The 17,504-nt window shown below is 31.2% G+C and overlaps 1 protein-coding gene across 2 annotated transcripts in view; it reads right to left on the reverse strand.

Moving 5' to 3' along the window:
* Positions 1-17,504, reverse strand: part of LOC106679551 (apoptosis-resistant E3 ubiquitin protein ligase 1) — a 54,744-nt gene that overhangs the window by 7,643 nt on the left and 29,597 nt on the right. For both annotated transcript variants that reach the window (XM_014418770.3, XM_014418780.3), the window contains exons 3-12: positions 12,919-13,124; positions 9,590-9,789; positions 7,661-7,904; positions 4,433-4,602; positions 3,149-3,323; positions 1,568-1,773; positions 1,345-1,486; positions 499-620; positions 222-297; positions 30-133 (exon numbers count right to left, since the gene is read on the reverse strand). In XM_014418770.3, the coding sequence (XP_014274256.1) occupies positions 30-133; positions 222-297; positions 499-620; positions 1,345-1,486; positions 1,568-1,773; positions 3,149-3,323; positions 4,433-4,602; positions 7,661-7,904; positions 9,590-9,789; positions 12,919-13,124 (1,645 nt within the window). The remainder of the gene's footprint in view (positions 1-29; positions 134-221; positions 298-498; positions 621-1,344; positions 1,487-1,567; positions 1,774-3,148; positions 3,324-4,432; positions 4,603-7,660; positions 7,905-9,589; positions 9,790-12,918; positions 13,125-17,504) is intronic.

Genomic DNA, 17,504 nt, shown 5'->3' on the forward strand with positions numbered 1-17,504 from the left:
TATAATAACAAAAATAATTATAATAATACCTGCTGATTATCAGAAAACCCTTTAAATAATAGATTTTTAGAATCAAACAAAGCGGCACATATTAGCTGAAACCACTCTCTTCTAAGACCACCCCAATCGACTCCTGTAATAGTTTTTAATAACACGGTCAATTGATTGAAAACTTTACTAATGTAGTTTTTATTTTATTTTTTAGTGATTATTCAATTTACCTTGTTCTCCTTGAAAGGTGATCTCAAAGTTTCGACACCAATCACTCACCGAAAATCCTTTTGTCGCTTTGATAGACTATAACAAAGTTACAAGTGATTGTGAATACAGAAACAAATAAAATCGCAGTTTGTTCAAGAAAAAGTTTTAGCTATCATCAAAATGATACAAAGTGGTTCAGAAACCCTGATTTCATGGGCGAAAGTAAAAAAATGATTTTTCTTACCAGTTAGATGATAGTCAAAACTCATATTGTAACAGATCCTATATTATACTTACTGATTCGAGTAATTTTTCTCTATTTACTTTCATTGAAAGTTTTTCATGAAAATGCTTGTGATGAAATCTTCTGACCTCATGATAAAAAAACTCTTGTTTATCTTTGAATGTTTCCGAACCTCCTAAAATACAATATACTTTTTTAAATTTTCTATGACAAAATTAAAAACCTGGATACCTACATACTATGTAAAATTTTTAAATAACAAAATCATATGAAAAGTTTATAGGAGAAAGAAATGGTGGGGGAGAGTCACATTTTTTCAGAAATGGAGTTATACAAATCAAAATAGATGAGTAGAACAAGATGGTAAAAACAATTTGATAATGTGGATGGTTAGATAAACAGAAACATTTGAAGAATTACCCATACATGAAAGAAAGAGTGATTGTTCATTCAGTAAATTATTATAAAAAAAAAAAAAAAAAAAAAAAGTAGTCGCAGAAGGGAGCTTTTTTTAGTGTATTCTTTGTTTCTATTTATTAAGAAGTTTTAATATTAAAATTTGCATGGTGATTTCTAAAAATTAAATTTCACACTTTATTATTTAATTAGAGAAGAAAGGGAGAAATTCCATGACTTTATATATGAACATTTATATGAATGTTCATATAAAGAGGGAAGAATTGGATAAAATATACAACTCTCCCCTTTAATTTTGGGTTTCATTTAGAAAAAACCTTTCATTTGTGGGTTGTTTACTTTCTTATTACTAAAATCATTATTAAAAATTCATATGTAATGATTTGTTAAAAAAATTTTAAAAATTCAAATGACATATTGTTCAGTATTAGTTAAAAGCTAAGTTTATAATATAAAGTAATAAAAATAAACAAATTTCTTACCAATATTTTTTAAAAGAAAATGTGTGAAAGTCGCAGCTATAACATTTCTCTCTCTTGACATCAGTTCAACTTTTGGTTGACAACCATCATCAATAATGAAAGATGGGAAGGAAATTTGATTGTTTTCACTTAAGAAATGAAACTGAGAGAAAGAGAATAAATATAAAAATAATATATAACTACATTAAAACAATATCATTAATTTATAAGTTTTAAAGTGTACCTTTGTTGATGGACATAAACGAAAAGTGATCAATCTCTTTGGTATGAACTTCAAAACAAATTCCTTTATAGTAAGCTGCTTAGGAGAAATATAAACTAATACTTTCCGTGGCTTGAGGAATTTTTCTCCTTGAAAACTAAGAAGTCTTGCTTCATACCAAGTATTGTGATTGCGAACGTTCTTCTGAACTACAGCTGCGTCTGTAGCTGGAATAGAAAAATAATAACATTAGTCTTCAGAAACCTTTTAAAATTGTATTATATGTGAATTTAAATATATTTTTAATATAGACTTTGTGATGTAGTCAATAGTATCATTGGATAAAAACTAAGAAAAAATATATATTTCAAAACATGCTCACTTGGTATTTTCAGAAGATCTGAAGAGCAACATAAATGAAGAAGTAGCAATAAGGTTGATAAAGGTTTCAATAAGAATAAGTGTTTGGTGTTCATATTTTCAGAAGGAGTAAATAGTATGTTTGATTTAAGGGAGTTGACATAATAGGTTGTTGGAACAGTCTTTTTGCATTAGTCAATTGCTGATACTAAAGTCTCAGTTTAAACTTTATGTTACTCTAACTAAAATAGAGCATATTTCGTTTATTATTTTGACTAATCCATTACTTTATTGTGTATATCAGTATCTCTACCTTTTATTCTATTTTATAAATTCAACTGAAAATTTTGGAATACAAATTACAGACAAGTGCATACAAGTACAGAAGGGCCATTAAATAGTTTTATGAATGATCTGTGCCCATGAGTACACCAAATTACTGTTTTGTTAAAATAGATTTTTATATTATTTAATGACTCACATATTTTTTGTCAATAATTTTCAGTTATTTTTTTAATATTCTTAATTGTTATTTAAGCCTGATGAAGGTATGATTTCAATTAAAAATGAGGAATGTCTGTTTACAATTTTTTTAAATTGAATCAACAGGAATTGGATAAAAAGGTGAGATTTGAAGGGGAAATGAATTAGACTGAAGGATAAAGAGAGGGATAGAATTCCCTAGAGATAAGAATCAGATAGGAAAAGGACAGATCTCATAGAGATGGAACTAAATAGATGGACAAGATGTGATTGAAACGATGGAATTTAAAGGTGCGAAGAGTGATGAAGTGATATATGAAATTAGGAATGTAATTCGAAAAGGACAAGGATCTGATAATGAAAGATCTATCAAAATCTGGGATTCAATGGGCCATGTATACAGATCTAAAGGCTAGGAAAGGGTTTGTGGGAATGGATAGAGGACTTGAAAGAGATTGAAGAGGTATGATGGGGAAGATTGAATTGGATCACTTGATAAGGAAAGGATGCCAGGAAAGGTAAACATACTTCAACTCTTCATAATAATCTCTCCATTATCCAGAAAATGAATTTACTAAATATTTCCATCTCCTTGCGATTCCCATAAACTTTACAGCAGTAGCCAAAGTAGAAGAATATCAATTAAAAATATATTATACTTAATGTAATGGATCATATTCAAATTGATAATCCCTTCTTAAGAAGGGAAAAATAAAATTTTTATTGATATTGTCCTAAAACTACACTATGTACACTTACTACTGAGAGCTACGCAGTCAAAAACACCATTACAAAGGGTCATTCCGGCATAGGATATTTGGACTTTATAGCAACCTTCCTTTGCCATAACTAAACCTAACATGATTCTTCCCGAAGTGTGGTCATATTCCAAGCTCCAAGCAGATTCAATTGCATCGCCAACTTGCTCTCCAATCTAAAATTAAACATTACAGTATCATGGTCAAATTAATGATTTATCTTTTTCTAAAGTTATTTTAATTTAATTTTTTCTAAAAATATTATGGGTGTAAGAACACCTCTATTTACATCCCGAGGACATTTCTAAGGACGTTGAACTTATCTACGTTTCATTTTTGTTTAAGCAGGCATCGTGTATGTATATGGATCATTTATAATTTAAGAGTTTCATCATCTGTTCAAGTTTGGCCTTTATTATAATTTTTTTGCCCAAGACTTCCACTGATGCCTTTATACAACCAGAATCTTGTCACTTTGTAAATGAATCCAGTGTGAATTCAAGGATAGAAGTCTATCCTGAATTCTTCTATGAAACGATATAACAACTTTATAAAGACTAATTTATGTTGTTCCTTTCTAATTTAGCTACTCCTTGGAGGAAATGTTTTTATTTGGTATTTTATATGAATGCTATTGTCTTTTTTTGTGTTTTCTGATAACGTGTATGGGCTTACAGTTCATCTATTGTATTTGTCTTTCTTTTTAACATTAATTAATGTTAGTCTGCAATTTGTTCCACCACGCTTTGTTAATATTGATATGCTCTTCCTATTAAGAACCATGGTTGTAGGCTAACATTGGGTTGGGTTAATGAAGTGGTCTTAAACCTTTGATCCAACTTGTTTTTATTTGACCCACATAAAAATAGCCAATAAATGTAACTTGGCATTTTTTCTACATTTTTTCTCTCTGTCTTAGGTTTAGTTTAGATAACTTGTCAGTTCATTCATTCCCATTAAAACCTAGAACAATGGATCACCTGAATAATGATGTTTATTAGATAAGATGTGATATGTTATATGTGGATATTTGGAAATGAGTATATGGAAACAGAATCTGATAAAATTATTATTTTGAATTTTTGTAAGATCTATCAGCTAATTTTAAAAAATTATAAAACACATATAATTCTGTATAAATATATATAGAGTATGCTGTATCCTATCATTGTAAATGTTAATTTTTAACAACTTTTTTCACTAACTTAATATACAATATATAAAATTTTTAAAACATTCTCCATTTCTAATTAAAATTAATAATGATAAGAACAATAGTCTATACCTGTTTGATACAAACAGAGTAGCCACTAGTTGGGTCTTCCGATTCTGGAAACCGACAGAGATTATTAAACTCATCCCTGGGCTCCATTGCCAGGCTATGAGCGATACCCACTGTGCAAATAACTGTTGATGATGGACGGACAAAAGTAGTTTTTATTGGATCTGGAGGTCCTAAAAATATATTGAATAATAATGGTAATAACAATATTATTATTGTATTTACATCATCATATCACATAAAAAATTAAAAACTATAAATAAGAGAAAATAGACTAACTATTGTTATAGAGAAAATGAAAATAATTAGTTGACCTGGCAGGATTGTCCTACTTTCCCTAAGAGGTGTCCTGTGACCATTTATCTTAAGGTAGATGATTTTAAATAATTTTTTTTATATAATTGGATCTGATGATGATAAAAATCTTTACTTGCAATTTGAAATTGAAATTGTAAATTATAGCTCTTCCATCAGGAGCTGAAGAATCCAGATTTTCTAAAAGATCAAAGATCTTCTTGCCCTGATCATGATTTAAAAAAGAATCGCAGGAGTTATCCAGGTGAATAAAATGCTCAAATGAGAAAAAAATGATGTCATGTTAGGAGTGTACTGGTGAGAGGTGAGAAATGCTCAGTCTTACCGTTGTGAGGAGGCCAGAGAAAAACTGAATTGAGTATAGGTGGGGACATAAAAGAGTTAGTAACAAAAACAAGTGGCAATAACAATGTCAAAGGGTTAATGGAAGGTAGACAAGAGATGAAATACTAGGAAAATGTATAGTCTAATTCCAAATATGAGCAAAATGCTGAAGGCTACACCTCTGATTTAAAACAAATTAGTATAATTATTGAAGAAAGTAATAACAAATATCATAAAAAATGAAAAAGGCAAATGTAATGGGCTTATTTTTAGAATAAAATTGAGATTCGATCAAGATAATTAATCTGTAAGGCTGCAACCTATATAGGTGAGGGGTTCATTACTTTGTAAGGAAGTTCTGTTTCTTGAACAAAGGTTGTGGAAGGAGGTGATTTGTTTGTGATCATGTTCAAACACCATTGGCAAATAATGTTATACAAGAAGCATGGGAACCATGAATCCACACGTTATGGTTTAGAAATCATTCTGTATTATTATATAATATATGCAACTGCAGACTTGCCTCGGTTATGGTTTATATTACAAAGGGCTCCACAGTGTGATGCAAATGATAGAAACTGGCATAAAAGATAGGCCTAGAACCTTCGCATTGTTTACATATACCAATCTGCCATTCCATATTCAACCTTTCAATAATAATATTAATGATATAATAAATTAAAATTATAGATTATATTTAAATGCTCAAATATTATTATTTTTATTTTATTCATTTTTTTTTAATAATGGTCTAATTGAATTAACTAAGAGTAATTCAACTCAACCTTAAAAAGAGGAATTCTGAAATTAGAAAAAAAAAATTATTGATTGGTTTTTAGGCAATTGACCACAAATTTCCACTTTGCCACCTCGAAATTTTTGAGGAGTATAAAAATCCAAATAAACTATAATTGTTTTTGCTTCTTATGATTCTGGCTTTTGTTCCTTCAAAATAGACTGTCCAAAAAAAAATTAGAATCAATTATACAAATAGAGAAATTAGAATGCAGAATTCTGCAGGATCAAGAAATACAGCTGGTTGTCTCTTGGTTGCCTAGTAACTAATCTCGCTAAAACTAGTCTCGCTTTGTGATTGGTTGTCTAGTAACTAATCGTATCTGGTCTTAGTCTCTCTCGCTTTGTGATTGGTTGTCTAGTAACCAATCGTATCTGGTCTAAGTCTCTCTCGCTTTGCGATTGGTTGCCTAGTAACTAATCATACCTCGTCCTAGTCTCGTTTTGTGATTGGTTGCCTAGTAACCAATCTTATTTGATCTTAGTCCCTCTCGCTTTGCGATTGGTTGGCTAGTAATCAACCGTATCTGGTCTAATTCTCTCTTGTTTCGCGATTCGTTGCATAATAAGCAATTGCTTCCAGTTTGAGTCTATCTCCCTTCTATTTCAACTCGCCTTATGTGCGATGACCAAATTGGTACCTAAACATGAGAAATTTACCATTTGGCAGATTTATGTGGCTATCTTGTTAATCGTTCTATTCTATCTCTTTTCTGACTTATTCTTTTTAATTTAAAAGAGACCAGTGGGGTTTTCAGACTGTAGATTGATACTAAATCATAATATAAATTGTTTTCATAATAGAAATTGTAGGGATAGGTGAAGGTCTAAAGATGGATAAGGCTTATTAAAATGGATAAGTCCGTATTAAAATTTGGTATATCCTGGTCTAGAAGGAAGCTAAGATACCAAGCTGTCTTAATTACTAACTTACTACGTTCTAACATGGAAGCATTAAATTATTCAGAATATATAGTAAGTTTTTTGTAATAATAACATATTAATTAATAGGAACGTGATAAACTTTATATCCCTCGAATAATATCATAAATAATAATTTAATAATTCCAGGAATAATACCTTTATCATATATGATAATTTAAAAATTCCTGAAATAATACCTTTATCATATATGTTAACCTAATAATTCCTGGAATAATACCTTTATCATATATGGTAACTTAATAATTCCTGAAATAATATCTTAAATAATTTAATAATTCCAGGAATAATACTTTTTCTCTATATATGTTAACTTAATAAGGGGTCTAAAATTATATCTGTTCCAGTTTTTAAATTAATTTTAATTTATTAAATAAATCAAAAATTAGTATCCAATTCTGTCTCAACACTTTATTTTTTCATGAGTCCAACGTTTCGGCCTTTCTAGCCTTCTTCAAGGACATCTTCAATACAAAACTCCTCCTCACATTAATTTACAATTTCTATTGCAGGCTATTCTGCCCAGGTCATTTTCTTTATTCTAAGTTCAAAAACTATTTATTTAAAATTTAAAAACATTAACATTTATTTTTCTCTATAAGATTATCAACAGTATAAAATACACCACCATTGCAAAAGAAATTGTAAATTAATGTGAGGAGGAGTTTTGTATTGAAGATGTCCTTGAAGATGGCTAGAAAGGCCGAAACGTTGGACTAATGAAAAAATAAAGTGTTGAGACAGAATTGGATACTAATATTTGATTTATTTAATAAATAAATACCTTGTCTCAAAAAATTTTGAAATAATATAATTAATTTTAATTATTACTACTCTTTTTGAAAGGATATTAACCTGGTAAAAACGTTTTGAAGAACGGACTACCATTTATAGGTGTGTTTCCAATGAGGATGGATATCTTGTATTGGCCAGCTTGCCTCACTGTGAACTTGACGACAGCAGTGTTAGCGGAGTTCGGTTCTGTCCCTCCGAGTTCAATGAGGGTTGCCACTCGCCGGTGCCCTTCGAACTCGCTCACTTCTACCGTAAGGCGGTCTGTATCGCAGATCGGATAAGGCTGTCCGTTTCTTTGGTAGAACTGTTCAATGTAAATTATTATAATTTAGAAAATATTAATATTAATAAATATTATTTTATAATTAAAATAATAAAAGGAAAAATAATATGTCACAACGATTCTGAGAAAGAGAGCATCCGAGAGAAAATCACGAAATTAGAATATTTAAGCTTTCATAATAAAATTTACAATAAAAAGAACATCTCCAATGCAAAGTTAAAGCATTACAAGGTTGTGATAAGGCCTATGATTTTATAAGGTGTGGAGACCGCATGTCTATCCAACTTGGAAAACGCAATAAATAAGAAATATATATGTATTAATGTTTCTACCTTTTTCATAAAACATAACAAAGAAAGGTGTAAATTAGAAACATTGAGCTTGGAAATTATTAAACTATTTAATGTACTCAGAATAGAATGTAATACAAAATAAGTTAAAACATTCGAAATAATTTTAATAAGAAGGATGAACCTGGTGTACTACTACCAATTTAGTAATACTCGGCTCTATTTTCGTCAGCTGTAATATTGTTGACCGTGACAACTTGTAGTTATTCATTGCCCCCCAAATGCACCTGTGCCCATCACCTGAATCGCTGGTTTGGGTGTTCCTAACAGAAAGTAATCTTGGGTAAGTTGAGTATATCCAATTTTTAGTAAAGTCAATATTACTTCATGTCGTCTGCAGCTTTGGATTGATGTCTTCCATGGAAGTACGGTACTCTTAATTTGTTTTCTGTTGTGTTGGTCCTATTTGTCTACCATTTATTTAATATTTTTGTTGTCATATTTTATTATTTTGTTCATATTATTATCGTTTTATTGCTATGTATCGGTCTTTTGACAATCCTGGGTATTATTAAGGTGTTTCGTCATCTGCCCCTATAGCTGGTCAGGGTATCCATCTGCGAAGCTATTAGGGCGTCCCCGGATATGAAAACATCTGTGTTAAGTTTGCTACATTACCAGAGTCCTCTGAGAAAATTAGATTTGCTAACCTTTAAGTGTTCTAACAAAAATGACAGGTTTGACGAGGGATCAGAATCAAATTAAGCAGCTGCAGGCCCTTCCTGGACATGTCAAACTTTTTCACCCATTATCGGCCCTGAGGAGAGGGACGCCTACCTCGGGAGCCTTCGGTTACCGATGGCTAATGAGAGAGAATATTAAAATATAAGGTAACGCCCCAAAAGGGAAGTGGGAGAAAAAGAGTAGGGTAGCGGAGACACAGGAAGACAGACGGAAACACTCAACAGGAAGGCTTAGACGGGTGAGGACCACAGTCAGGAGGCAGGCATAGAAGATGCACTACGACCAGATGAAGTCGTGAGAAGGGCCACGAGACCTGGACATCCCTTATGAAACAGAAGACACCTACGGCACTACATCCCCACAAAGTTGTAAATAAATAGCAATCTCTTTATGTAGTTTATATACTATTATATAACCCAATATACCACTTTTTATTATACTATATAAATAATGGTAACAACATTTTATAAATATAAAGGTATTTAATTGGTAAACTGGTAAACACACAAACAGCCTTTGGAAAGGAATCCAATTATAATAATATTTTTTTAAGACTCAATATATAATTAATTAATTAACTTATTTTGGATAATTGCCTTCAGCGATTATCCTTGCATCCCGATTAAATCTCTATAGCGTACACAGCATTATTATCATACAGTTTTTCCTTACCATTATAGTAAAAGAGGTCGCCTGGCCGACTTGTTGGGGATCTTGCCAATGGAAGCGAACAGCCGTGTTCCCAGTGTGCAGGTACTTGCCGGTGACGTACTGGAGTAGAGAGTGCTTGGCTTCTGGGGCTAGTGAGGGCTGCGTCATAGCGGCCAGGGTGACGAGCCCTGCCACGCTCACCGATACCACCAGCATGCCTCCTGAGGATGGTAACAGCAACAATAACACTAAGTGTATCAAGGATGAAAAAGATAAAGGCTTGAAGGATATGGATCGAAAATGAAGACAACAAAAGAGAATACAAATGCATTCAATATAATGCGAGATTAATCCAAAACTAAGGTCTCCTTTTTTATACGAAATTCACTCTATTTTTTTTTAAAAAGTATTTAAACCATTTTAAGGTTGAACAATTGTCTATTTTTTCCCACATAATCGCTACTTCGATCGATATATTTTTGATTTGTCTGTTCGTTGCATTCAATTCTCCCACCATATCCTAAGAAAATTTTGAAGCCTTAGAGGAGTATAATGAATGGATACGCTGCCAGAAAAGGTGAAGCCAAAAATGCCGGATTGACTCCAGAGAAATTAGTTTAGATTACAATCACGGATATTCCTATTAAGGGAGGTGTGGTTAACCCCCATATTTTGGCTTTACGTTTGCTTTGAAGGAGATTAAGGTATGTCAATCCTCTGTTTGAGTCATTTTTAACTTCGTCGTAGGAGCTGATTGTCTTCCTACAAAATGTTCTTGCTGGGTGCCAAGTCCGGACTATGGTGTCTGAAAGGTGCAGTCTGCCAAAATTCAAACAAACACAGCCTGTCGGTGAAATCATGACAATTCTGAGGTCGAATGAGGTTTCATTGATTAAATGTATGCCTGCTTGAACCACAGTAAACGTGGAATATTAATACAAACCCCTCCTGCAGTCAGGATTTGTACCCTGTACTGAGGTATAGACAGCACTTTCTCAAGAACACGGTGACGAATGGGACATTGACTTACTATACTTATCACTGCATTGATCGAAATGGCGATAACAGGAGTATTCATGTAGCTGTGTTAAATGTAAAAATATTTAGTCCATGTTATATGTTAAATGCTAATGAGCTCCTAGCAGATTTTCTGGGTAACTTTGTAACCTTTCCTTCCAAAATCTTTCATAATTTCATTATTTTTATCCATTACTATATTAGAGTTTTAAAAACGTCCAAAACAAAAACAACACGAACTATGAGAAACTAACCTTGACGAGCTCAGCTGGTCTGTTGCGTGAAGTCATTCTCCATTTAGCAGACCTAGTAACAGACTCTCAACCATGTTAAATGTTATATCGTTTTAATATGGTGAAAGAAGTAAATATTTCTCCATTTAACACACTTTAACATGTTAAACTAAAGATCATGAATATCCTTAATGTAGGAAAACAGACAAATATACAACTTTTGAAATGATGTAAATATTAAAAAATATTAGACAAATAGAAGACCTTACTTTTGAAATTTTCTCCGTGCTAGAGATATTTAATTGTTTTTCTTAAATTTTTTTCTTGAGATTTTTTTCTATACCAGAAATAAAATAATTAATTAGAATTCATATGGTTGGTTATCCTCTGCGCTGATATTGGTCATGTAAAGAAATTAATAATGCAGGCACAATACTTAGGAATTGATCGATTACTATGTTTCAATTTGTTCTTGTCTTAGAAGTTTCCTGATCAATCTTTTCTCAAGATGGAATTCTAGGTAAGGAATTAGTTTTGGCGCAATAAATAATAGGACCTTATGTCCTAAAAAGGATTGGGGAAGGATCTTTTCCCTAAAAAAAGGGAAGGATTGGGAAAGGCATAAGGATTTTATATCGGAAGATGATTTAGTGGGCTTCCTCTGTCTGTATCGATTTTAATACTCCGATTCTGACACCATTCTTCGAGTGTTCTCTAGAGCGTGATCGAGGAGTTCAAGGAGTAAGGAATGAATTCTTGTCCTTTTCAAATTTCAATTCAAATGTGCTATAATTTAAATTTTCAGTCCTGGTATAATTTAAGATTAATTTTATTTATTCTTGTTTGAGAGTGGTTTAGTTTATTCTTAATTTAAAACAAATTTGATCCTTTTTTTTCTCTCAACTTTATTCTTTACAACTTTTCCAACGTTTCGACCCTCGGGTCATACTTAAGGATACCTACAAAAAGTTTTTTTATTTTTATATAACAATTTCATTATTTCCTTCAAACTACACACTGATTTCTTTGGCCCCTACCTTCATATTGATGTCATTTCCTTTTTTCAAATCTTAAAAATGCAGGCTAATTGCCTTTGTCCCACCTTTAAATAAATCAATCAATAAAATAATATCATAATAACATTATAAATTTTTTTTTAAAATTAGATGTCCTACCTTCAACAGGTTAGGACTGTTTTAAGTTGCAAATGTGAATGAAGAAAGGAAGAAAAAGTGTTTTATAAAAGGTTTAAATCTAGGAAAAAATATTTAGAAAAGGTTATTTAAGTAGGAAATCTAATTTTAAAAAACAAAATTTTATAATGTTATTATGATATTATTTTAATGATTAATTTATTTAAAGATGGTACAAAGGCAATTAGCCTGCATTTTTATGATTTGAAAAAGGAAATGACATCAATATGAAGGTAGGGCCAAAGAAAGCAGTGTGTAGTTTGAAGGAAATAATGTAATTGTTATATAAAAATAAAAAATCTTTTTGTAGGTATCCTTAAGAATGACCTGAGGGTCGAAACGTTGGAAAAGTTGTAAAGAATAAAGCTGAGAGAAAAAAAATGATCAAATTTGTTTTAAAGTAAGAATAATTTAAGAATTTATTTAATAAAAAAAAAGGGTAGATTTATATTAAATGATTTAATTTTAGAAGCCTCTACATGGCTTATTCAGATTCCAGTGACCTTTTCACTCAGCAATTCGCGAAATTGCAATAAGTATAATGTATAATTAGCGACTTTATAGTCACAGTTTAACTGAAAAAGAAATATAATTACTAAAGTAAATTTGTAATATTAACGCATCAAAATATAAATTTATTTTAAAGTTTAGTGGTTCACGAAGATAACCAAAATATTATTAATGAATAACGACTAAGAATATATTCGTTACTCATTTGAAGACACTAAAAATATTTTTTTTTCAATTATTCGGTTTTTATTAATCATGACTAATGACTAAAAACTTATCAATCATGATTATTTTTTGACTAAAAATGTATTCGTCAATCGCCAATCGATTAATTTTCACCCTCTGACTCATCCACCCTACAAACTAATGTACCGTAAAATAAAATATGACTGCATACCAAAAGTCCAAGCATCCTGGTGGTGGCTGCTCTTGACAACAGCACTCCATAATTCCGCTTTCAGGCTGGACAGGTCTTCCTTGGACACAGGTAGGGCCTGGCGAGCTGTACTCCAGGTAGGGAAGTCTTTCCCCAGGAGGAACCTAGCTCTGGAGTCTTCTAGCCAGTAGACATCTTCTAACGATGTAACGTCCTCTTGTAAAAGCCTGGAATGAAATCAAACACTCATAATGAAGAAACAATTAACTTTTAAAATTTAATACCAAATAGGTCTGGTGAGCCTTCCATGGTTAATATGGTACAAAAGATACTCCTAGCTTTATACAATGTTATAAATAAAAAATAAGATAATTTTTTTTTTATTATTTATTTATTGATGTTTACAACTGTATATTATAATACATTTAGTAAATCTGATCTAAGTTAAATTGGAGTGTTACAGGCGTGTAGGGAAACTACCCATTGGTAGCATTCTAAAAGATAAAATAAATAGATAAAAATGATAATTCCTAATTAGATAGAAAAGTAAAGTAATAACAAAAAATATCGACATTCATAGACCTAACCAAATAAATAATTGCCTTCTAATTGGACAAAAAAAAACAATTATTTCAGGGTTTCTCGAAGGTGTGAATAACGAATATCAACTTTATTCCTTCCAAGCATACAACTGTTAAATAAAATTTAACAAAGCCAGGTACAATTGGTATCGTGCAAGCTTGGCTGTCTACGATTTTTAATCTATAAACTGCTGTCTCTATTTCACCATTTTCTTCTTCAATTAATTATCGAATTCTTTCATAGTTTATACTTAGATATTTTCTATTACTGTTTTTTTTCAACTCGGAATTAAATTTATTTATTAATAGATCTAAGCACACAGTTGTGGGCAATAGGTAATAGTGATGAATGATCTCATACATACTAAAATAAAAAAAAAAAAAAAAATATATAATAAAAAAAAGAACTCTTAAAATATATACAAACAAAAGAATAGACAAGATAAGTTAAAACATTAAATAAGTTAAAACACACAAACTATAAAAACTGAAGCCATTTCTACTTGTGCTGTCGTATTTTTGAGTTGGTTACTAAGGAGATTTAGAGAAGTTTTCGTAAAATATTTCGCCGTTATAATTCTGTTTTTGTGAACCTGTATTGATTAGTAGAAATGAAAATTGTTAGTATTGTAAATATTTAAATTGTGGTTTTGAGAGAAAATTCTTCCACAAGATAAATGGCTAGAGATGGGGAGCGAACGTTGGATGACATATGGGTAGGAGAGAAAAATGAGAAATTACTCAAGAAAACCCATCACTCTCAGGATATGATGGCCGAGAGATTGCGTCAGCCGAATTATCAGCCGACAGTGTAAAATACTGTTTTAACTTTATTATTTACTACTGTAGTATAAAATAAGTTTTGGTTAAACAATATATTGGAAGATGGTGATTGACTGTGAGTAACTAATGAAAGAAGGATGGTCCTGATGCAAGATTGCTATTGAAGAAAAAACCAAAAAAAAAAAAAAGAAAAAGAAAAAAGACAAATAGTAAACACAATATTTATTTTGAACCAACGTTTCGCCCCACTTTGCAGGCCTTCATCGGGGCTTGCAGAATGAAGTCCCTGCAAAGTGAAACGAAACGTTCGTTCAAAATAAATAATACTTTATTCGCTATTTTAGTTATTTTGACCGCACCTGGACCGTCCTTCGTTTATTATAAACAATATATGTGTATCACATAATTTTATACGATTAAAGTCATATCATTTTAGCGTTTTCTGTCTGCAAAATAAATTTCGAATACTCGGAATAAGAGGATTAATATAAAAACTAATATTATTTTTTCTCAAATTTGAAACATTAGACGAATCATCCGTTGAAATGTTATTGTTAGTCCATAAGAAGTTTGTTATTACTTAAGAAAACATCATTAATCTTCCATTATTCATATCGCTACGTCGCTCGAATAGAAGCAAATCTTACTAATGCTAATTATATCCATATAATTAGTTTAGATTAAAAATTTAATCCCGAAAAATTTCCTCCGAAAGCAGGATCGAGAGATTTAAACGGAAAGTCTTCCGTGCAATTACAGGAGTGATCTAGGATCAGAGCCTTAACACATGGAAGAGAACTAACACTGAACTGCTCGCAGAAACTGGGCAGTCAATATCTCACGATATGAAGGCAAGGACGTTATGAAGGGCAGGAAATGTGGCTCGAAACAATCCATCAGGAAGTCTCTATACAACAACGAATGCCTCTATAGTTGGCAAGAGGCCACGTGGGAGGTCAAAACCCAGACGGGCATACAGAATCAAAAAAAGAGAGAAAGAGCTGCTTACAGCCAACTGAAAAGCAGTAGCTCAAAACAGGTAGGAGTGTAGCTCAGGTTGTCGAGACGTAGGTTTTTACAGCCCAGGAAATGCAGCGGCGCCGGTACGAATCCTGCCTGGGGTGCATTTTTATTTTTGTGGTGGTCCCACGAAATGATAAGTTGACCCCCCACATTGGTGTTAGAATATCCTGTAGATAATGTAAATACTTCTAGTACCTTGTCTTTATCGAAACTTTTGTTGTAATACCCAAGTGTTTCAGTCTTTTTGTTTTTTTTTATATATCTTTATTGAAATTTACAACTGTTCATAATATTCAGTAATCCTGATGTAAGTTTATAATGTAGTGATACAGGCGTGTAGAGAGACTACCCACTGGTAGCATACTAATAACGTTTTTACAATAGAAGGCCATCTTCTTTTCAGGCGCCTCGGAGAATTGTCAGGAATGGAAGAGAAAGCAAGATTAGAAACTAGTGGGTTTGGGAAGCTAGAGAGTTTAAAATGGAAGGATTGATATCTGGTTCGGGCTAGATCGGTTACATATGGAACATTAAGGTCTTTATGGATGTAATACCCTAATAAAGCTGTTTACATTCAATAGTTCTCGAGATATAGCTTTTTAAAAAGCAACATTTCATAAAAATCTAGTGAAATATCAGTAGTTAGTTAAATTATTTTGAGAAATCTATATCTCAGGAACTATGAGACGTACAGATGTCTATTAGCACTCAAATTAAAGCTCAAATTTAATGAGCTATAAAGTAGTTTATGACGTTTTTATTTCCTAGGAGTAGTAGTTTTCATGATATTTGCTAAAATAAATTGATTTATAGTTGTTCTATATCCCTACCAGTACTCAAAATGAAGATAATTTAACTTAATGAAAGGAATATGGTCCAGGTGCGGTAAAAAAAAAACTCAAATAGTAAATAATTATACTATTTTAAAATAGAATAAATAGAAATAAAATAGTATAATTATTTAGAATAATTATAATTAGAATTATTTAGAATAAATAGAAATAAAATTGTATAATTATTTACTATTTGAGTTTTTTTTTACCGCACCCGGACCATATTCCATTCATCTATACACACGGTCAATCAATAATTTTCCAATAATTTAACTTACTTTTTTGAGATTTAGGTATTTAATAATAAATTCACAAACTAATAATCTTACATTATACACATAATACATCATACATTATACACGGTATATTTTTATGAAATGTTGCTTTTTAAAAAGCTATATCTCGAAATCTATTGAACGTAATACATTATTATCTATTATATATAATATTTTACCAAATTTAATCTAATAATAACAATAATGAACGCCCTTCGGGTTCGTTAGGCATATTCGTTATGTAAATATGAATTATATTTCTTGAAACATGCAATGATTAAACTTGAAGACATCACTAGAATTTACCCCAAATGCATAATTTAAATAATACTCTCTTAGGGTTTCTAGTGCTCTGGGTAGTTTTTAATATACAGGGCTGCGAATGAATAAATGATTTTTTTTTTTTAAACTTTTAAAACAGCCATACTTTAGAGCACTTGCTCAGCCTCCACTGACTGCGGCGGTGATGCAGCGAGAGGGATGCGCTGGGATCTCTTGAGCTCTGCTCTACCCCTCACACGTGGGGGATAGAGTGGGCTCAGGGATCCTCAGGTAGATGTGTAAATATTGCATATTATAGTGTAAGTGTGACTAGAGACTATATTATTTTATCATTATGTTATTTTATTTATTTATTTTTCATAGAGATAGTTTGATTATGTTCATTTTGTTTATTCTTCTGTTTTTATATATTTTAAGAGTTTTTTTTTCCATTTATTATTTTATATTATATATTATTTTATTTTAGTATGTATGAGATCATTCATCACCATTACCTATTGCCCACAACTGTGTGGCAGATTGTAATATCTGTCAATAAATAAAAAGCTAAAAAAGAAAAAAAATTAAAAGTAATTTTAGATTAAAAAACACTATCCACTATTAGATAAACAAACTATTTATAACCTTCCACACCCTCATTGTCAGGCTTATTACTATTTTAATTCAAATTGTATTTTGGTTTCTATTTTTATTTATTCCATTTATTAAAAATTTAACAAAGCCAGGTACAATTGGTTACTATATTAGAGTTTTAAAAACGTCCAAAACAAAAACAACACGAACTATGAGAAACTAACCTTGACGAGCTCAGCTGGTCTGTTGCGTGAAGT

This window comes from Halyomorpha halys, unplaced genomic scaffold, assembly GCF_000696795.3.
Source record: "Halyomorpha halys isolate HHAL.00 unplaced genomic scaffold, Hhal_1.1 Scaffold13.1, whole genome shotgun sequence".
Taxonomy (NCBI): domain Eukaryota; kingdom Metazoa; phylum Arthropoda; class Insecta; order Hemiptera; family Pentatomidae; genus Halyomorpha; species Halyomorpha halys.